Source organism: Rhinopithecus bieti, unplaced genomic scaffold, assembly GCF_001698545.2.
Source record: "Rhinopithecus bieti isolate Rb0 unplaced genomic scaffold, ASM169854v2 scaffold_10589, whole genome shotgun sequence".
Classification (NCBI taxonomy): domain Eukaryota; kingdom Metazoa; phylum Chordata; class Mammalia; order Primates; family Cercopithecidae; genus Rhinopithecus; species Rhinopithecus bieti.
Window position 1 is genome coordinate 3,437,336 of NW_016807065.1, and position 21,940 is coordinate 3,459,275.

Genomic DNA, 21,940 nt, shown 5'->3' on the forward strand with positions numbered 1-21,940 from the left:
AAAAAAAAAAAAAAAAAAGGAAGCTGTAATTGTAGAATAGGGAAATTATTTCCCCCCCCTTTATTTTATTTTGTTTCATTTAATTTCATTTTTGACATCGAGTCTCATTCTGTTGCCCAGGCTGGAGTACAGTGGTGTGATCTCGGCTCACCGCAACCTCCGCCTTCCGGGTTCGAGTGATTCTCCTGCCTCAGCCTCCATAGTTGCTGGGATTACAGGCGCCCGCCACCACACTGAGCTAAGTTTTGTATTTTTATTAGAGACAGGGTTTCACCATGTTAGCCAGACTGGTCTCGAACTCCTGACCTCAGGTGATCTGCCTGCCTCAGCCTCCCAAAGTGCTGGGATTACAGGCATGAGCCACCGCACCCAGCCCCCAGCTTTATTTTATTTTTATTTTCATTTTATAGAGACGAGGTCACACTCTGTTGCCCAGGCTGGCCTCTAACTCCTGGACTCAAGCAGTCCTCCCGCCTCGGCCTCCCAAACTGCTGGGATTACAGGCCTGAACCACTGCACCCAGCCAGGCCCCTTCCTGGTTTAGACTAATGTCTAGCACAGAGCAAGCAAAATACAAGTCTTTCTTAAAATAAATGGAATACACGGTCATGTTATAAAGAATAATTATAGTCTCTACAGACTGACTTGGAAACACTGCCAAGGTGATTAGTGAGGAAAGCAGGCATAGAGCGGCGGGTGGCGTGTGTCATCTTTCCTGTTACGGGAGGATAGAGATAAGAACCCCTATTCTGGCCGGGTGCAGTGGCTCACGCCTGTAATCCCAGCACTTTGGAAGGCCGAGGTGGAGGATTGCTTGAGGCCAGGAGTTCAAGACCAGCCTGGGCATCATAGCAAAACCCCATCTCTACAAAAAAATTAAAAAAATGTAGCCAGGTATTGCTGACACACACTGGTAGTCCCAGCTACTCGGGAGGCTGAGGCAGGAGGACTGCTTGAGCCCAGGAGTTTGAGGCTGGCTGCAGTGAGCTGTGATCGTACCACTGCACTTCAGCCTGGGTGACAGATTGAGACCTGTCTCAAAAAACAGACAGACAGACAAAAAAAATCACCCAGGTATGCTGATGCACATCTGTAGTCCCAGCTACTCGGGAGGCTGAGGCAGGAGGGTTGCTGGAGCCCAGGAGGTGGAGGCTGCAGTGAGCTGTGATCATACCGCTGCACTCCAGCCTGGCCCACAGAGCAAACTCTGTCTCTTAAGGAAAAAAAAAAAAAAAGCCAGGCGCAGTGGCTCACGCCTGTAATCCCAGCACTTTGGTAGGCTGAGGCAGGCGGATCACGAGGTCAGGAGATCGAGACCATCCTGGCTAACACGGTGAAACCCGTCTCTACTAAAAATACAAAAAAATTAGCCAGGCGAGGTGGTGGGCGCCTGTAGTCCCAGCTACTCGGGAGGCTGAGGTAGGAGAATGGCATAAACCCGGGAGGCGGAGCTTGCAGTGAGCTGAGATCGTGCCACTGCACTCCAGCCTGGGCGACAGAGCGAGACTCCATCTCACACACACAAAAAAAGTAGATATGGTGTCTCACTATGTTACCAGGCTTTGAACTCCTGAACTCAAGCAGTTCACCCACCTCGGCCTCCCAAAGTGCTGGGATTACAGATATGAGCCACCACGCCCAGGCAAAATTGGGTTCTGTTTTGTTTTGAGACAAAGTCTCTCTCTGTTGCCCAGGCTGGCATGCAGTGGTGCCATCGCAGCTCACTGCAGCCCAGGCTTAAGTGATCCTCCCCACTTAGCTTCTTGGGTAGCTGGGACCACAGGCATGAGCCACCGCCCAGCCTTAAAAGGTGCCATTTTTATCTGTGTTTCACAGATGGAGAAACTGAAGCTCAGAGAGGTGAAACCAGGAAGCAGTGGTACCAGAATTTGAACCGAGGTGTGGCTCTCCTAAGCCACCACCCACCACACTCCCCAGTCCACCCCCTACTCTTAACTGTCTCACCCTCTCCCCACTATTCACTGATGCTGGGGACCTTAACATCATCTTGTCCCGGGCACCTGCCCACATCCTAGGTCTAACCAGCTCCCAAGTCCTGGTGGATCTTTCCAACAATCTGTTCTTTCCTCTGCAGTCTCTTGGCCTTCAAGTTTCATCTCTGCAGCCCAGATTTTGGACTTCAAGAGCACAGTGGTGGCTGGGCGTGGTGACTCACCCCTGTAATCCCAGCACTTTGGGAGGCCGAGGGCTGTGGATCACTTGAGGTCAGGAGTTTGAGACCAGCCTGGCCAACATGCTGAAACACTGTCTCTACTAAAAATACAGAAATTAGCCAGGCGTGGTGGCACACATCTGTAGCCCCAGCTACTCAGGAGGCTGAGACAGGAGAATCGCTTGAACCTGGGAGGTGAAGGCTGCAGTGAGCCAAGATCATGCCACTGCACTCCAGCCTGGGCAACAGAAATTAGCCAGGCGTGGTGGCGGTTGCCTGTAATCCCAGCTACTCAGGAGGCTGAGGCAGGAGAATTGCTTGAACCTGGGAGGTGAAGGCTGCAGTGAGTTGGGACTGTGCCACTGCCCTCCAGCCTGGGAGACAGCAAGGCTCTGTCTCATTTAAAAAAAAAAAATCATAATGGAGAGTTGGGTGTCTCGATATAGCTGTGGCTTCTCATGATGGTATCATCCTCTCCCTGGGCCTCAGATCTGAAGGGGACCAGTCGCTTGGAGATTCACTCCAATCTGACCTCTTTTACCTTTCCCACCAGCTGGGCCAGTCACTGCCCTGAACATATAGGCACTGACCAGCTCCTACCTCAGGGCCTTTGCACTGGCGTTATTAACCACTGTCTGGGACACCATTTCCCCAGATCCACATGGTTCATTCCTTAATTTTCCCCAGGTCTCTGCTCCAATGTCACCTTACCACTAGCCCTCCTCATCAAAGTGCCCCCTGCATACCCTGTTCCACTTTGTTTTCTCCAGAGCAGTACATACCACCTCCTGCACCTCCTGACGTCTTATACATTGTCTTATTTCCTCACTGTCAGCCTCCCCCACTAGAATGCAGGCTCCTCAACAACAGGGGTGTGTGTGTGTGTGTGTGTGCTATTCACACTGTCCCTAGCACCAAGAACAGGGCCTGGCAGACCTTGTCACTGTTGGATGGATGGATGGATGGATGGATGAACAGATAAATGGTTGGATGAATGAATGGATGGATGGGTAGATGGATGGATAGATGAGTAGATGGGTGGATGAGTGGATGGATGGAGGGGGTGGGTGAGTGGGTAGATGGATGGATGGATGGAGTGGGTGGGTGGGTGGATGGATGGATGGATGGATGGATGGATGAGTGGATGGATGGATGAGTACATGGAAGGATGAGTGGGTGGGCAGGTGGATGACAGATAGATGAATGGATGGGCCTGGTGCGGTGGCTCACACCTGTAATCCTAGCACTTTGGAAAGCTGAGACGAACGGATCACAAGGTCAGGAGTTCAAGACCAGCCTGGCCAATATGGTGAAACCTCATCTCTACTAAAAATACAAAATTAGCCAGACGTGGTGGCGGGTGCCTGTAGTCCCAGCTGCTTGGGAGGCTGAGGCAGGAAAATTGCTTGAACCTGGGAGGCAGAGGTTGTAGTGAGCCGAGATCACACCACTGCACTCCAGCCTGGGCAACAGAGCGAGATTCCGTAAAAATAAAAAATAAAAAATAATAATAAAAGATAGATTAGTGGATGGATGGATCCATGGATAGATGGGTGGGTGGATGGGTGGATGGATGGATAGATGGAGGGAAAAATAGATGGATGGATGGATAGATTGATAGATGGATAAATAAGTGGATGGATGGATGGATGGATAGATGAGTGGATGGATGAATGGATGAGCAGATGGACGGATAAGTGAATGGATGGATGGATGGATGGATGGATGAGTGGATGGATGGATGGATGGATGGATGGATGGATAAATGGATAAATGGATGGATGGATGGGTAGATGGATGGATAATTGGAGGGATAGATGAGTGGATGAATGGGTGGGTGGGTGGATGGATGGATGGATATGTTCTTTCCACTCTCTTCCCAAGAAACTGAGACTCTGAAGAGAAATGACAGAAACTGGGAAGAATTCTCATTCCAGCATGCACACCTTTATGTATGCCATTTCCTCCACAGAAACACCTTTCCTTTTTCCCTCTGCCCTTTCACATCCCATGGGGCATTCACAGCTCCAGCTTCAATCTGTGGACAGTTAGGCACCCAGAAACCCAGAGAGGTTGTTCCTGTGGCAGCTTCCTCTGGGCTTCTTGACAATACATTTTACCTTCCCACATACATCCCCACTATATACCAGACACAGGGCCAAGCTTCAAAGGGTGACAAAATGGGTAGGGGCAGGAATGTGCCCCCTCCCAGAGGGAAAGGGTCCAGGTACACCGCTGCCCAGCCTGTAGCCTGATACAGCTGGGCACAGGAAGCCCGAACAATGAGAAATACTCCTATTTACTCTTCAAAATCCCAGCACAAATGTCCCCTCTTGCATAAAGCCTGACCCCACCTGGGTTCCCGCTGTTCCCTGTTACAGAGGATTAGAACTGTCTTTGGAGTGCAACTGCTCTCCCAGGGATTAGCATCATGCACCCTTGCCCTTCATCTGAAAACTGGCTTTAGCTAAGACACACACAGGAGTGGAAGTTCATCCTTAAGTCTATCCACTTTCCCATTAGCTGCTATTGAAGCATCACGGAGACCTTGACTCCCTGCCAGGTCTAACAGATGGGTCCTGACAGATCCCATGACTACTTCCTCATGCCCTAGAAACCAGAAGGAGATTGAGCAAATGTAGGCAAAGCCGGGATGGGCTGTGGCCAGAGAGGATGGATGCTTAGGTTGGTGGGGGGAGTGCCTTCTCCTTTCGGGAAACCCTGTCACAGCTGAGGATGGTGTAATCCTCTGGCACTAAAGAAACAGAAGGGCCAGGCATGGTGGCTCATGACTGTAATCCCAGCATTTTGAGAGGCCGAGGTGGGCAGATCACCTGAGGTCAGGAGTTTGAGGCCAGCTTGGTCAACATGGCAAAATCCCATCTCTACTAAAAATAAAAAAATAAAAAAATAAATTAGGCAGTCATGGTGGTGCGTGCCTGTAGTCCCAGCTACTCGGGAGGCTGGGGCAGGAGAACCGTTTGAACCCAGGAGGTGGAGGTTGCAGTGAGCTGAGATCGCACCACTGCGTTCCAGCCTGGGTGACAGAGCAAGACTCCATCTCAAAAAGTAAAACATAAAACAACAACAACAAACAAACAAACAAAAAAACAGAAGGAGCAGCCAGGAGTGGTGGCTCACACCTGTAATCCCAGCACTTTGGAAGGCTGAGGCAGGTGGATCATTTGAGGTCAGGAGTTCGAGACCAGCCTGGTCAACATGGTGAAACCCCATCTCTACTAAAAACAAAAATTAGCCAGGTGTGGTGGCGTGCACCTGTAATCCCAGCTACTTGGGAGGCTGAGGCAGGAGAATTGCTTGATCCTGAGAGGTTAAGGTTGCAGTGAGCTGAGATCGTGCCACTGCACTCCAGCCTGGGTGACAGAGTGAGACCCTGTCTTTAAAAAATTAATGAATGAATAAATGAATTAAAAAATAACCACAGAAGGAGTAAAGGCCCATGGATCTCTTCCACCAATGGCCCTACTCCTGAAAATCACCCCCCAGGAACCCCCATGGGCCCATCTCCTTTAACTTATCCTTCCAGCTCCCAGCCTGAGGACCAGATGGGAGCTCTCCCCTCAGACCTCAGGGCAAGACTGTGTCCCCCAGGCCCCAGGATAGGGCTGTATCTCCTTTCATCCCAGAGCAGATGGGACTCCACCAGCCCTGCCCCGTTCCCTGTTCCCACCCAGCAGCCCTGGGGAACCCGACGAGATGCTACAGAAACATCAGGCAGCCACATCACACGCCCACCCAACCACATTCAAATAGGGATTTGAATATATTTCCTGAGCCAGGCTCGTGCAGTCACAGTCAAATCTGCCACTACCCCTCCAGCCTGGGCCCCTGCAGATATCCCTGCCGAGAAAATGCAGCTATTCCAGGCACCAAAACCTCAGGACCCACTCTCTAAGCTCAGGACTGGACCCTGCCTCACGGTCTCCCCTGAGATGGATACAGGGAGGAAGCTCAGATCCTTGGGGCCACAGCCCCCCACCTGCCCCACGCTGCCCCAGGCCCAGGCAGGAAGCCAAGGGGAAGGAAGATGTAAGGGGAAGGAAGGGGCCCAGGGCCCGGGAGGAGGAGACACATGTCGGGGAAGATGTTGGCGGAGGCTCCTCCCCCACATCCAGACTCAGGGGGTCAAAGGAGTCCAAAGCCCCAGGTAACCCAATGGCCGCCCTGGGGGTTCTGAGGCGCTCCCCAGGGACCTCTGGTTGGTCCTATTTGGGAGCATGAACCGCAGTAGAGGCAGCCTGGGGCTTGAGAGTGTTAACCCCTAGTTTGCCAGTTCTCAGCGTAGATGCGGGCCAACAACTCAGGGCCCGTGAACCCACACAGGGGTCCTGTTAAGCTTGGGGAGGCCACCCCAGAATCTCAGATTGTGACAACGCCCTGGCCCAGCCTTGGACCTGTAAGCATATGCCCCCTCCTTTGCAGGCCTAGAGGTGGAGCACGTCAACCCCTCCACGGTCAGCCCCGGGGAGGACCCCCTTCTCCAACCCTCAGCACACCTGCCCGCGGAGGGCTCACCTGGGACATCTGGGGGCGCAGGTTGACCTCACGCAGGTTGATGGCATGGGGTAGCAGGTTGTTAAGCAGCTGACACAGGAGGACACCATCCCGGAGGGCCTGGGCCAGTTCACACACCTGAGCCCCATCCCAGGTCACGCGGTGGCTGGGCGGCAGTACTCGGCACTGGAGACCATGGTCACTGCGCACAGGCTCCATGGATCGACTCCGTCAGGGCCGGTGGTGCACCCGCGGCTCCACCACCACCGCCCGCACGCTGCCTGCTCGCCGGAGCGACAGCTAGCGTACCACTTCCTCTTCTTTCCTTAACTGTACCCTTGAGAGGGGTGGAGGGAGGAGCCATGGGGGCGTGGGGGTGGGGCAGCTGGGGAGCACCTGCGGCCCAGCCCCACCCCACCCCTTCCATGCAGAATCTGACATCTCTTTCTTCCGCCCACTCGACACAGGCCTGGGCACGGGGAGTTGGGGGCTGGGGGAGTCAGGCCAGCTAGACTATGAGACGGGGGAGCTTCCTCCATATGCAGACAGCGGCAGTGACACTCTGAAATATACCCAGAATTCACCCATTTCTCACCCCCTCCTGTCTGGTCCAGCCCCATCATCACTCAGCTGGTCTCCTGACTCCAGCTCCCGTCCTCCACAGTCTGTCCTCCCTGCAGCCACCACAAGAGGTTGCCTGTGAGCATCTGAATCAGGGTACACCCATCTTCTGCCCACAACTCTCTATGGCTCCCACTTTCCTCCAGGGACAAGCCCAAGTCCTCCCCAAGGCCCACAAAACCCTGCTTGAATTGCCCAGTTCCCTTCCTGCCCTCCTCACTCCCTCTTTCCCCCTCTTCACTGTGCTTCAGCCACATGGGCCTCTTCACTCTTCTTCCAACGTGCCAGGAACATACGGCCCTGCCCCAGGGCCTTTGCATGGGCTGTGTCCTCCACCTTAAGCAACTTCACGGCTAGCTCCCTCACCCCTACAGGTCTTTGCTCAAATGCTACCTTCTCAGGAGGTCTTCCTAAACCCCCTGATTTCAGATCACAGCCTTTTCCACATTCCATCAGCCCTACCCACTTCCCTAGGTTAAGCCTGATCTTCATCCAACAAATCTGATTTTTTATAGTTATTTCTTCTTTTTTCTTCCTTCGTTTCTCTCCCTTCCTTCCTTTCTGTCTCTCTCTTACTTTCTTCCCTCCTTTCTCTCTTTCTTCCTTTCTTCTTTTCTTTCTTTTCTTTGTTTTTCTTTTTTTCCTTTTGAGACTGAGTTCCACTCTCATTGCCCAGGCTGGAGTGCAGTGGCACAATCTCAGCTCACCACAACCTCCGTCTCCTGGCTCAAGCGATTCTCCTCTGTCAGCTTTCCAAGTAGCTGAGATTACAGGCATGTATCACCACACCCAGCTAATTTTGTATTTTTAGTAGAGACGGGGTTTCTCCATGTTGGTCAGGCTGGTCTCGAACTCCTGACCTCAGGTGATCCACATGCCTCAGCCTCCCAAAGTGCTGGGATTACAGGCGTGAGTCACCGTGCCTGGCCGGCCGGCCGGCCGGCCGGCCTGCCTTCCTTCCTTCCTTCCTTCCTTCCTTCCTTCCTCTCTTTCTCTCTTTCTTTGTTTCTCTCTCTCTCTCTCTTTCTCTCCTTCTTTTTCTTTCCCTTCCTTCCTTCCTTTCTTTCTTTCTTTTTTTTTTTTTGACAGGGTCTCATTCTGTCACCCAAGTTGAAGTGCAGTGGCATGATCTCAGCTCACTGCAAGCTCCGCCTCCCAGGTTCTCCCCCACCTCAGCCTCCCAGGCAGCTGGGATTACTGGTGCCTACCACCATGCCCAGGTAATTTTTGTATTTTCACAGACAGGGTTTCAGCATGTTGGCCAGGCTGGTCTCAAACTCCTGACCTCAAGTAATCTGCCCGCCTTGGCCTTCCAAAGTGCTGGGATTACGGGCTTGAGTCACTGTGCCCAGCCTCTTTCTTCTGTCACCCAGGCTGGAGTTCAGTGGCATGATCATAGCTTACTGCAGCCTCAAGCTCCTGGGTTCAAGTGATCCTCCTGCCTCAGACCCCCAAGTAGCTGGAACTACAGGCTTGTGCCACTGTGCCTGGCTAATTTTAAACTTTTTTGCAGAGAGGGGCTCTTACTATGTTGCCCAGGCTGGTCTTGAACTCCTGGCCTCAAGCAATCCTCCCACCTCAGCTTCCCAAAGCACTGGGATTACAGATGTGGGCCATGAGGCCTGGTCATCCTTGCTTCTTTATTGTCTATTCAGGAATTTGTGTCTCTTTGGTTCACTACTGACCCCTCTCTTATGCAGCACCTGGCACATATGCATGCCTCGTAAATACGTGTTGAATGAATAATTGAAAGCTCTATTGACTGCACCTGACATTTATCCCAAATCTATCCCTTTATCACCATGTCCATGGCCACTACCCAAATCCAAGCTACCAACATCCCTCTCCTTATAGACTGCAATAGTGTTTTTTTTTTTTTTTTTTTGGTCTTGCTCTATTGACCAGGCTGGAGTGCAGTGGTGCATCTCGGCTCACGGCAACCTCCGCCTCCCGGGTTCAAGTGATTCTCCTGCCTCAGCCTCCCCGGTAGCTGGGATTACAGGTGCGCACCACCACACCCAGCTAATTTTGTATTTTTAGTAGAGACAGGGTTTTACCATGTTGGTCAGGCTGGTCTCGAACTCCTGACCTCAGGTGATCTGCCCACCTCGGCCTCCCAAAGTACTGGGCCCTCTTTTTAAATTATTATAACCACGAGGAGGCGCTAGACCCCTTCCCTGCACAGGCCCATACCCTCTGGCTGTACCAATACTAGACGGATGGGGGATAAGGAAGAAACATTCTTCCCCTCTTGAGCTTGGGGTCCATTCCACATTGGCCAGGGCCGGTGGGGGGAGCCCAGTCTGGAAACTCCCTGCTTTGCAACCCTACAGGCATCAAAACTTTTCATACCCAAGCATCTTTGGCCCTCTAGGCCTCAATTTCCTCATCTGCAAAATGTTGGGTGAGTGACTTTCACCGCAAAGCAGCATCGTGGAGAAAGTAGGCATGCGAAGATTGAAAGGGAGGCAGACAGGATGAAGCTCCAGAGCTCCCGGTTTGATTCTCGCCTCTACCACTTACAAGCCAGGTTAACTTGGGCAAATGGTTTAGCTGCCTTGTGCCTCCGATTCTCCATCTGGAAAATAGAAGTGATGAAAATACTGCCTATCACCCAGGTGGTCTGTTTGAAAATTAAAATAGAGGCCTCACACTTGTAACCCCAGCACTTTGGGAGGCCGAGGCAAGTGAATCACATGAGGTCAAGAGTTTGAGACCGCTCTGGCCAACATGGTGAAACCCCGTCTCTACTAAAAATACAAAAATTAGCCTGTAATCCCAGCTACTCGGGAGGCTGCAGCAGGAGGATCGCTTGAACCCGGGAGGTGGAGGTTGCAGTGAGCTGAGATTGCTACCACTGCACTCCAGTCTGGGCAATGAGAGTGAAACTCCGTCTCAAAAAGAAAAAAAAAAAAAGGCAAGTTGACAGAACAGCCCTGGTATACAGTAAGTGCTCAATAAATGTTAGCTGCTGCTACTGCTTTTCAGACTGTGGTTACTGGGGCCAAGCACAGTGGCTCATGTCTGTAATCCCAGCACTCTGGGAGGCCAAGGCAGGAAGATCGCATGAGCCCAGGAGTCCCAGAGCCTGGGCAGCATAGTAAGACCCCATCTCTACAAAAAAATAAAATAAAATTAGCTGAGCGTGGTGGTGTGCACCTTTAGTCTCAGTTGCTTGGAAGTCTAAAGCGGGAGAATCGCTTGAGCCCAGGAAGTTGAGGCTACAGTGAGCTATGATCAGGCCACTGTGCTCCGGTCTGGGCAATATAGCAAGACACTGTCTCTACAAGACAAGACTGATGTTAATATGAGGAACTTATCAATAAACGTGGCCAAAGCGTCCTCTCTCTTGCACTAGGTCCCTGTCACCTTTTCTCTTGTTCATCTCCAGGCATCATGATGGAAGTCCCCCCTACCCTTCCTCCCACCTAGGAAACCACCTGAATGATTTGCCTTCCACCTCCCCCAAAGTCTCGCCCCGCTCCAGCGTGCTGTCACTGAAGGAAGCTGTCGCGTTTTCCCGGATGTCTCTCCACAAAACCCGCCACCCAAATGGGGCTTCTTTCCGGAAAATCCAGGAGGGCGGTCTGGAGGAAGCGCACCCCTCCTTACGTCACAGCTGCCACAGCTACCCCAGCCTGGCGTAAGAGCCCGAGGGAGTTGCCCTGCCCTAACCCAGAGCCTTGGCGGGGAGGGGAGAGAGACACCCCACCCCACCCTGGTACCAAAGGACCATGGGTGCTTGGGGCCGCCTGGGTGGAAGGGAGGGGCCGGGTTTTAACGGGCGGGAACGTTGGGATGAAATTTGTTCTATTTCCCTAAGGGGCGGGGCTAAGAAGGAGGTGGTTGCGGGTGGGCGTAGTCACCCGGGGTGGGCGTGGCTATGTACAAGGGGCGGGGCCATTGACAGGAAAAGATGCGTGGTGCTCCCCTAGTGGGCAGGGTCTATGGAGAAAGCGGTGCGATGCACAGGGGCGTGGCTAGTAGTAAAAAAATTGTTTCAAGGGGGCGGAGCAAGAGCCTGGGAAGTTAGTTTGAGGCGGGGCCTGCAGGGGGCGGGGCCTGCAGGAGCCGTGGTCAGGTAACTGGGCTGGGTTCCTACTAGGTGTGGTCTCGGAAGGCTGGGGCGGTGGCAACGTGGAGGGCGGGGGTGACAGCAGCCCCGAGCCGCAGAGCCTCAGCTTCCGCCTGGTCCCAGCCTCGTGGGAGCCCCGCGGGTCCTGGCTAGGTGAGTGGAGCCCCAGGGCAGATCCAGAACCAAGATTATTGGGATGGGGAGTCCTCTCTTTCCAGGTGGGGCCACCGGCTCGCAGGGAGGATCTGGGGTAGAAGAGGTCGCCTCGCGAATGAGTGGGTCGCTGTGCGTTACGCGTGTCGGTGTGCCCGGGCTCACCTGGGCGTGCCCCCCTAAGTGTATTTCCTGTGCAGCACAGAAAGCCATTGTTTCCATTTTTGCCTGAGTGATCCTTTTAAAAGGCGAATCAGATCGGGCCCCTCCTTTACTTAAAACCCTTGGGCCATAGAGATTAAAATTCAAAGTCCACCAGTTTCTGCCCCGTCTCTCCTCCTGATCTCTCGAACATCGCTGCCCTCCTATCTGCTCCTTGCTCATAGTATTCCGGCTACACCAGCCGCCTTGATGATGTAAAACATAAAAAAGCAGGTCCATCTCACCTCCAGGCCTTTGCCCTTACTGTACCCGTCACCCAGACGACTCCTCGAAATCTTTGCCTAACTGCCTCCTTCTGTACTGAGGTCTCAGTTCCAATGTCACTTTATAGGAGAAGCTGTCCTGTCCCTCCTCCTTTATCATATCTCCCTGGCTTATCACTTTCATTGATAACTCTTAGAAATGGTCTGTCTTCTCCATTCATCTTGTGCTTGTTTGTGGTCTGTCTTGCCCAGCCGACTGCAAGCTCTGGAGGGTAGGGCGGTGCCGGGCTTTAATCTCCTTAGTCACTGTATCTCTAGGTTCTAGAACAGAGCCTGGTGCACAGCAAGTGCTCCAGCAATGTTCGTCCAATGTCAAAAGCGAGTCCTGCATACATCTGTGTTTGTATTGCCTGTGCTGGTGGTTCCCACCCTCCACATCCCTCCCCACACGTGGACACATGTTTATGATCCAACTGGAACATGAATAATTCCCTCTCTCCTCTTCCCATGCTTGGTCTGATGCCTGACTCTGCCCCCTTCTTCTCTTCCATGCCCGAATAAATGATCCCAAAGGACTCAGAGGCAGGAGAATGACTTAGTAGGCCTTTGGCTGACCTGCGGCCACCCTCCATCCCCAAACTAACCAGAACCTTGCCATTGACTCAACTTCACTCTCACTAAGGGAGACACAAGACAGGAACTTGGGGTTGGGAGACTCTGAGACCGAGGCTAGCCCTGGTCCAGGTGACAAACAGGAAGTGCAAAGGCATTCCAAAGACACACCTGGCTTCAGGTATGCCGCAGGGGCAGCTAGCTCCCTGCCCAGAGCTCCTCCCCTAAAGCCACCTAGGGCTAGTCTGGGAACTTCCTGCTGACTCAGGAGGCAGGAATTTCTCTGCAGACCCTACCAGACCCAGAAGACTTTGCAGGGCTGTGGGGACAGCTTGCAGGAGAGTAAGAAGCAGATTATCTTCTTCTGGACCATCCAGAGAAATCTCCCCCACCAGACAGACACCTGAGACACACTGGCCCTGAGGCCTGTGAGATTATCAGGAAACTACCAAAATGTCTGAGATCTAAATTCGATCATCATGATAACCAAATGTATGGGCTCTGAAATACAAGGACCTGCAAAGGCAACATTGCTGTTTGCTGACATTGCTACAAAATGTGACCTTCTAAAAATCTTAACCCTGGGTTACATTTTTTTTTTTCCCTAGATGGAGTCTTGCTCGGTTGCCCAGGTTGGAGTACAGTGGTGTGATCTCGGCTTACTGCAGGATCCACCTCCCGGGTTCAAGCGATTCTCTCGCCTCAGCCTCCTGAGTAGCTGGGACTACAGGCACACGCCACCATGCCTGACTAATTTTTGTATTTTTAGTAGAGACGGGGTTTCACTATGTTGGCCAGGCTGGTCTCAAACTCTTGACCTCAGATGATCCACCCACCTCTACCTCCCAAAGTACTAGGATTACAAGAGTGAGCCACCGCGCCTGGCCCCCAGTGTTGCATTCTAAAGCAAAAAATAGGGGTTAGATTTGCACCTATCCTGAGAACCTCTGAGTGTGCGCATAGGTTGCCGAGAAGCCATGGATGTTTGTAAGTTAAATTCCCCCTGATTGGGATATTTTTTCACCCAGAGAGTCACCTGACACACTCCCCAGAATTCCTTCCAGACCTTATTCAATGAGACCTTCCCTGGCCACATAATCAAAAATGTTCACCCAGCCTGGGCAACATATCAGCCTGGGCAACACCCAATACATATATATATATAAGCCAGGCATGGCCAGGCGCAGTGGCTCATGCTGGTAATCCCAGTGCTTTGGGAGGTTGAGGCAGGTGGATCACCTGAGGTCAGGAGTTCGAGACCAGCCTGGCCAACATGGAGAAACCCCATCTCTATTAAAAATATTTTAAAATTAGCCAGGCATGGTGTCACACTCCTGTAGTCCCAGCTACTCAGGAGGCTGAGGCACGAGAATTGCTTGAACCCGGGAGGCGGAAGTTGCAGTGAGTTGAGATCACGCCACTGCACTCCAGCCTGGGCAACAGAGTGAGACTCAGTCTCAAAAAAAAAAAAAAAAAAAAAAAAATTAGCCAGGTACAGTGGCCCATGCTCGTAGTCCCAGCTACTCAGAAGGATGAGTAGGAGGATCACTTGAGCCCAGGAGGTCAAGGCTGCAATGAGCTGTGATTGTACCACTGCACTCCAGCCTGGGCAACAAAGCAAGACCCTGTCTCAAAAAGAAAAAAAAAAAGTGTTCACCCCATTACCTGTACTCTCATTATATCCCATCCATGGTTGAGTTTTTTGTCTAGAACTCACTCATGTACACCATCATCTAGTTCATTTCTGAGGTGCCTCTCCCCAGTACACCATCATCTAGTTCATTTCTGAGGTGCCTCTCCCCAGTAGAATGTCAGCTCCCAAGGCCGGAGATTTCCCATCAGTTTTGTTCAATGCTATGTCTCTAGGGACTAGAACAGAGCCTGGGACCCCATAGGTGCTCAATAAATGGGGGTTCAGTGAATTCATTAATTACATTTCTGCAAGATGGAGTGCACGATGTCATCACCAGTCATGTTTTTTTCTTCATAAAAATTGCATTATATTTGGAACAGGCACGATGGTGACATCTGTCATCCCCACTACTTGGGAGGCTGAGGCTAGAGGATTCCTTGAGCCCAGGAATTCAAGGCTAAAGTGTGCTATGATCACACCTGTGAATAGGCACTGCACTCCAGCCTGGGCACCACAGTGAGACCTCTCTCTTTAAATGCAAAAAAAAAGTCTAGGTGCAGTGGCTTGTGCCTGTAATTCCAGCACTTTGGGGAGGCTGAGGCGGGTGGATCACCTGAGGTCAGGAGTTCAAGACCAGCCTGGCCAACAAAAATACAAAAAATAAAATAAAATAAAATAAATTAGCTGGGTGTGGTGGTGCACGCTTGTAATCCCAGCTACTTGGGAGGCTGAGGCAGGAGAATTGCTTGAACCTGGGAGGCAGAGGTTGCAGCGAGCCAAGATCACACCATTGCACTCCAGCCTGGGTGACAGAATGAAACTCTGTCTCAAAAAAAAAAAAAAGATTTGATGGAGCTGTCTCCAAAAGTAAGAAAAGGATGGAGGAAGCTGACCCAGACACTCAAGCAGAGCTAATTATTCCCATTTTACAGATGTGGAAGACTGAGGCCCGTTGTAAGTGCAGAGCTCAGCCCTTGAACCCTCTGTCCCCAAGAGCTCCATGCAGGTGCCACAGGATGGAGAAGACCTTGCTGGCCAACCCTGGTACCACGGCCTCCTGTCCCGCCAGGTACCACCCACAGCAGGGCCTCAGCACCATCTGGTTGGGAGTCTCTCCCACCCTTGCTGAGGACTCCTGGGTCCCTGGATGAGGGACTTAGTGCCAAGGTCTATTGGGACAGATGGCAGAGGGCTGGGGACTGTCTTGAAGGTTGGCTGGTTGGGGACTGTCACTATATTTAAATTATCACTTTCTTTGGGATGATGAGATTGGTGATGGAGCTTAAGGAGAGTCCTAATGCCCCCCAAACTACTCTTGGCTCAGGCTGTCTCTCCCTCTGAACTCCATCTACCTTCTGGTATCTCCCTCTAAATCTGAGGCTCCCGAGCCAGGCACAGTGGCTCACGCCTGTAATCCTAACACTTTGAGAGGCTGAGGCAGGTGGATCACTTGAAGTCAGGAGTTCAAGACCAGCCTGGACAACACAGTGAAACCACATCTCTAATAAAAATACAAAAATTAACCGGACGTGGTGGTATGCGCCTGTAGTCCCAGCTACTTGGGAGGCTGAGGCAGGAGAATCTCTTGAACCCAGGAGGCAGAGGTTGTAGTGAGCTAAAATTGTGCCACTGCACTCCAGACTGGGTGACAGAGTGAGAGTCTGTCAAAAACATAAATAAACAAACAAATAAATCTGAGGCTCCCACCTCCATCTGAAACTCAGTTGTCATCCCCAAAAATTCTGGGACCCTGAGCATCTAATGAAATCATGAGAGGCAGTATAGCTTAATAGTTAAAAGCCCAGGCTGGGCGCGGTGGCTCAAGCCTGTAATCCCAGCACTTTGGGAGACCGAGACGGGCGGATCATGAGGTCAGGAGATCGAGACCATCCTGGCTAACACAGTGAAACCCCGTCTCTACTAAAATAGAAAAAACTAGCCGGGCGAGGTGGCGGGCGCCTATAGTCCCAGCTGCTCGGGAGGCTGAGGCAGGAGAATGGCGTGAACCTGGGAGGTGGAGCTTGCAGTGAGCCGAGATCCGGCCACTGCACTCCAGCCTGGGCGACAGACAGAGACTCCGTCTCAAAAAAAAAAAAAAAAAAAAAGTTAAATGCCCATAATCTAGACCCAGACACCCTACGTTCAAATCCAAACCCTACAACTCATATTGTGTGTGACCTTGGGCAGGGTATTTGACTTCTCTGGGCCTCAGTCTCCCCATCTTTAACATAGGGATAGCAGGCCAGGCATGTTGGCTCATGCCTGTAATCCCAGCACTTTGGGAGGCTGAGGCAGGAGGATCACTTGAGGTTAGGAGTTCCAAACCAGTCTGGGCAACATAGCAGAACTCTGTCTCTACAAAAAAAAGAAAAAATACAAAAATTTGCCGGGCATGGGTGGCATGTAACTGTTGTCCCAACTACTCGGGAGGCTGAGATGGGAGGATTGCTTAAGCCCAGGAGGTCAAGTCTGTGGGTGAGCCATGATTTCTCCACTGCACTCAGCCTGGGCAATCGAGAGAGACCTTGACTCAAAAAAAAAAAAAAAAAAAAGGCCGTAAAAAAAAATGGGCCAGGCACGATAACTCATGCCCGTAATCCCAGCCCTTTGGGAGGCCAAGGCGGGTGGATCACCTGAGGTCAGCAGTTCGAGACCAGCCTGACCAATATTATGAAACCCCATCTCTACTAAAAATACAACAAATTAGCCGGGCGTGGTGGCACGTGCCTGTAATCCCAGCTACTCGGGAGGGTGAGACAGGAGAATCGCTTGAACCCAGGAAGTGGAGGTTGCAGTGAGCCGAGATCATGCCATTGCACTCCAGCCTGGGCACCAAGAGTGAAACTCCGTCTCAAAGAAAAAAAAAGAAAAAAGGTATAATAATACCTACCACCCCTGTTACAGGAATTACAGGAGTTAATACCCTTTACATTTAAAGCAGTGCTTGACATATAGTAAGGGTTACACATGTGTCTGCTACATCTATTATTCAGTCCCCAGACCCCACGTTCACCTCTACTTTGCCTCTCTCTGGGGTCCTGGCCTTTCTACCTGCTGCCCCACACCATTTTTTTTTTTTTTAAGACATGATCTCGCTCTGTCACCCATGCTGGAATGCAATGGCTCCATCTCGGTTCACTGCAACCTCTGCCTCCTGGGTTCAAGCGATTCTCCCACCTCAGCCTCCTGAGTAGCTGAAATGACAGGTGCACACCACCACGCCCAGCTATTTTTTATATTTTTTAGTAAAGACAGGGTTTCGCCATGTTGCCCAGGTTGGTCTCAAACTCCTGATCTCAAGTGATCTGCCCGCCTCAGCCTCCCAAAGTGCTGAGATTACAGGCGTGAACCACTGTGCCCCACCCTTCCTACCCTATTTTGACACCAGCCACCACAGCTAGCATAAGACTGCTTGCAAATGTTTATAAAAGAGGGGGCCCCAATCTGGAAGCATCCAGCTAATGGCTTCTCTTGAAGCCATATTTGCATAACAAGCCCAGTGCATTTACCAAATTGGATGTTGCATCCGTCAGCATCACCTAGTGGCTGTAACAAACATTCCCAATATATCGCCAGCTAAACACAGTCAACATGTTAATGTCATAGTCCAAGGTGGTTGAGAAGTGGAGATGCAAAGCTCCATAAATCAGGAGCCAAGTGCATCATGTAGCTCTGTCATCCCTCAGGGCTTTGGGGCTATCAGCTGACAGATAGGGGACAGAACCTACAAGACTGTGCAGGAAGGTTTTATGGACCAGGTCTGGATATTTCCCATAGCCCTTCTACACCACATTCCATTGGCCAGTTATCAGATGACAACCCTAGCTGCAAGGGAGCCTGGGAAATGTAGTCTACTTAGGTGCCAGCCGAATAGGGGACAGAGCTTGGTGTAAAATTTCCCAGTCTTTGCCTGCCAGAGAAGTTTCACTGGGGTAGCTTTTCTTGGATGGTGGGGGTGATGATGGGGGGAGACACCATTAACCACTGCTCTGGGCTCATTCCTAATTCCTCTGCCCCCTGACCTCCATCCACAGAAGGCTGAAGCTCTTCTTCAGCAAGATGGCGACTTCCTGGTTCGTGCCTCTGGGTCTCGAGGGGGCCGCCCCGTGATCTCCTGCCGCTGGCGGGGCTCAGCCCTCCATTTTGAGGTGTTCCGTGTGGCCCTGCGTCCCCGGCCAGGCCGACCCACAGCCCTCTTTCAACTGGAGGATGAGCAATTCCCCAGCATGCCCGCTCTGGTTCACAGTTACGTGACAGGCAGGCGTCCACTGTCCCAGGCCACAGGGGCTGTGGTCTCTAGGCCTGTGACTTGGCAGGGGCCTCTGCGACGCAGCTTTAGCGAGGACACCCTGATGGATGGCCCAGCTCGGATAGAGCCTCTCAGGTACTCACAGTCTCCCTGCCTCCTTGAGAACACCCAGCACTCTCAGGGTTTTCCAACTCAATGGTTGACTTTTTTTTTTTTTTTTTTTTTAAGACTGAGTCTCACTCTGTTGCCCAGGCTGGAGTGCAGTAGTGTGATCTCAGCCCACTGCAACCTCCACCTCTCAGGTTCAAGCGATTCTCCTGCCTCAGCCTCCCAAGTAGCTGGGATTACAGGAGTGCACCACCACGCCCAGCTAATTTTTTTATTTTTTTATTTTTTATTTCTTTCTTGAGTTGAAGTCTCACTCTGTTGCCCAGGCTGGAGTGCAATGGCACGATCTCAGCTCACTGCATCCTCCGCCTCCCGGGTTTAAGCGATTCTCCTGTCTCAGCTTCCCGAGTAGCTGAGATTACGAGGGTGCATCACCATGCCTGGCTAATTTTTTGTATTTTTAGTAGAGACAGGGTTTCACCATGTTGGCCAGGCTGGTCTCAAACGCCTGACCTCAAGTGATCCACCCGCCTCAGCCTCCCATAGTGCTGGGATTACAGGTGTGAGCCACTGTGCCCAACCTTGGTTGACTTTTGAGGCCTGAACATTTTTAGTTGTGGGGGAGGAGGTGGAGATGTCGTGTGCATCGTAGGATGTTGAGCAGCATTCCTGAGCTCCATCCAACTAGATGCTGCTAGTCGTGACAACTAAAGATGTCTCCACACGTTGCTAAGAGTCCCCTGGACGTAGGTCACCTTGGTTGGTTGAGACTCACTGGTACAGAGTAACTGGACACAGGGTTTTCCAGATATTGTTGAGGGATACTCTGCTTAGGTGGGGACTACAGGTCTCTCCCACTCTGTCCCCCAGGGCAAGGAAGTGGAGCAACAGTCAACCTGCAGATTTGGCACATATGGGACGGTCAAGAGAAGACCCCGCTGGGATAGGTGAGTGTCTACCAGAACAGCCTGTGGCTCAGAAATTGGCTTTGCCACTCACCACCTAAGAGATCTTGGTCAGATGCAGGAACCTGTTGGAGCCTCAATTTCTTGCTTTAGAAAATGATGACAATCGCGATGACTTAAAAACACTCAGGGACTTTGTGGGTGCTTAAAATGTGTGTTTACAAGGCTGAGCGCGGTAGCTCATGCCTGTCATCCCAGCACTTTGGGAGGCCGAGGCTGGTGGATCATTTGAGGTCAGGAGTTCGAGACTGGCCTGGTCAACGTGGTGAAACCCCATCTCCACTAAAAACACAAAATTAGCCGAGCGTGGTGGCATGCACCTGTAATCCCAGCTATTCGGGAGGCTGCAACAGGAGAATCGCTTGAACCCAGGAGGCGAAGGTTGCAGTGAGCCGAGATGACGCCACTGCACTCCAGCCTGGGTGACAGAACAAAACTCCATCTCAAAAAAAAAAAAGTGTGTTTACAATTATTCCAAGGAGCTGTACCTGTTTTGACCACAGCTTACCTTGCTAACAACTTCTGCTACATACCCTCCTCATGCTAGTCACACAACTCTCCTTGTAGTTGTTCGAACCCTCAGGCTTTTATTCCTGCCTTGGGGCCTTTGCACTTTACATTTCCACCAGTGACACGAACATTCTCATTCCCCTAATTTTTTCCTGAATGGCTCCTCTCCATCCAGGGTAAGTTCCGCAAAGCAGTTGAGTCTGACAGTCTTACCTAAAGGAGGACTCCTGAATGCCCCCTCATGCTCCTTTTTTCCCATCCTTCTCCCATCCGCATTCAACAAGAGCCCTTCCTGCATCCCGGGCCCTGCACAGATTGCTAGGATACATCAGTGAACCAGAAAGAGACAAAGATCCCTGCCCGGTGGAAGCCAACAGTCTATGAAAGGACAATAAACTATGGACCACAGAAATAAGGCAATTTTGTTTGCTTCAAGTTGAAAATGAAAACACAGTAAGGGAAGGCCGGGCACAGTGGCTCAGGCCTGTAATCCCCAGCACTTTGGGAGGCTGAGGAGGATGGATCACCTGAAGTCAGGCGTTTGAGACCAGCCTGGCCAATATGGAGAAACTCTGTCCCTACTAAAACTACAAAAATTAGCCCGGCATGCTGGTGCACGCCTGTAATCCCAGCTAGTCAGGAGGCTGAGGCATGAGAATTGCTTGAACCCAGGAGGCGGAGGTTGCCATGAGCCAAGATCACGCCATTGCACTCCAGCCTGGACAACAGAGTGAGACTCTGTCTCAAAAAAATAAAAAATAAAAAATAATAATAAAACAGCAAGGGAAGGGTGAGGTGGCTCAGGTCTGTAATCCTAGCACTTTGGGAGGCCGAGGTGGGCGGATCACTTGAGGTCAGGAGTTCGAGACCAGCCTGGCCAACATGGTGAAAATGCATCTCTACTTAAAAAAAAAAAAAAAAAATTAGCCATGTATGGTGGCATATGCCTATAATCCCAGCTACTCAGGAGGCTGAGGCAGGAGAATTGCTTGAACCTGGGAGGCGGAGGTTGCAGTGAGCCGAGATTGTGCCACCGCACTCCAGCCTGGGCGACAGAGTGAGACTCTGTCTCAAAAAAACCAAAGCAAACAAAAAACAGAGTAAGGGAGATAGGGACTATAAAGATGGAGATGTGTATTGTAATTTTATTTTATATTTGTTTGTCTGTTTATTTATTTTTGAGATAGAGTTTTGCTCTTGTTGCCCAGGCTGGAGTGCAATGGCACAATATCAACTCACTGCAACCTCCACCTCCTGGGTTCAACCGATTTTCCTGCCTCAGCCTCCTGAGTAGCTGGGATTACAGGCATGTGTACCATGCCCTGCTAATTTTGTATTTTTAGTAGAGATGGAGTTTCACCATTTTGGTCAGGCTGGTCTCAAACTCCTGATCTCAGGCGATCTACCCATCTCGAACTCCCAAAGTGCTGGGATTACAGGCGTGAGCCATTGCACTCGGGCAAGCAATTTTAAATGGTAGTCAGGAAAGGCCTCAGTGCAGAAAAAAATAAAATAAAATTGAAGGAAATGAGGGAGGGAACAAGGTGGATAACTGGGGGATAACCAGGCAGGAGGAAGAGGCAGTGCAAATGCTCTTGGGGCAGAACAAGAATTTAAACTGTTATACCTGGTGCAGTGGCTCACGCCTGTAATCCCAGCACTTTGGGAGGCTGAGGCGGGCAGATCACAAGGTCAGAAGATCGAGACCATCCTGACTAACACAGTGAAACCCTGTCTCTACTAAAACTTCAAAAAATTAGCCGGGCGTGGTGGCGGGCTCCTATAGTCCCAGCTACTCAGGAGGCTGGGGCAGGAGAATGGTGTGAACTTGGGAGGCGGAGCTTGCAGTGAGCCAAGATCACGCCACTGCACTCCGGCCTGGGCGACAGAGTGAGACTCCG

General features: G+C 51.4%; 2 protein-coding genes across 7 annotated transcripts in view; one reads left to right on the forward strand and one right to left on the reverse strand.

Moving 5' to 3' along the window:
• VAV1 (vav guanine nucleotide exchange factor 1) overlaps positions 1–6,992 on the reverse strand; it is an 84,013-nt gene extending 77,021 nt beyond the window's left edge. For both annotated transcript variants that reach the window (XM_017880010.1, XM_017880008.1), the window contains exon 1: positions 6,710–6,992. In XM_017880010.1, coding sequence (XP_017735499.1) covers positions 6,710–6,907 — 198 coding nt within the window. In that variant the 5' untranslated portion in view covers positions 6,908–6,992. The remainder of the gene's footprint in view (positions 1–6,709) is intronic.
• A 4,343-nt stretch (positions 6,993–11,335) lies between these two features.
• Positions 11,336–21,940, forward strand: part of SH2D3A (SH2 domain containing 3A) — a 16,443-nt gene continuing 5,838 nt past the window's right edge. For 4 of the 5 annotated variants that reach the window (XM_017880011.1, XM_017880013.1, XM_017880012.1 and 1 more), the window contains exons 1-4: positions 11,336–11,537; positions 15,140–15,276; positions 18,242–18,591; positions 19,435–19,511. In XM_017880011.1, the coding sequence (XP_017735500.1) occupies positions 15,208–15,276; positions 18,242–18,591; positions 19,435–19,511 (496 nt within the window). In that variant the 5' untranslated portion in view covers positions 11,336–11,537; positions 15,140–15,207. The remainder of the gene's footprint in view (positions 11,538–15,139; positions 15,277–18,241; positions 18,592–19,434; positions 19,512–21,940) is intronic. The other variant, XM_017880014.1, reaches the window with a different exon arrangement.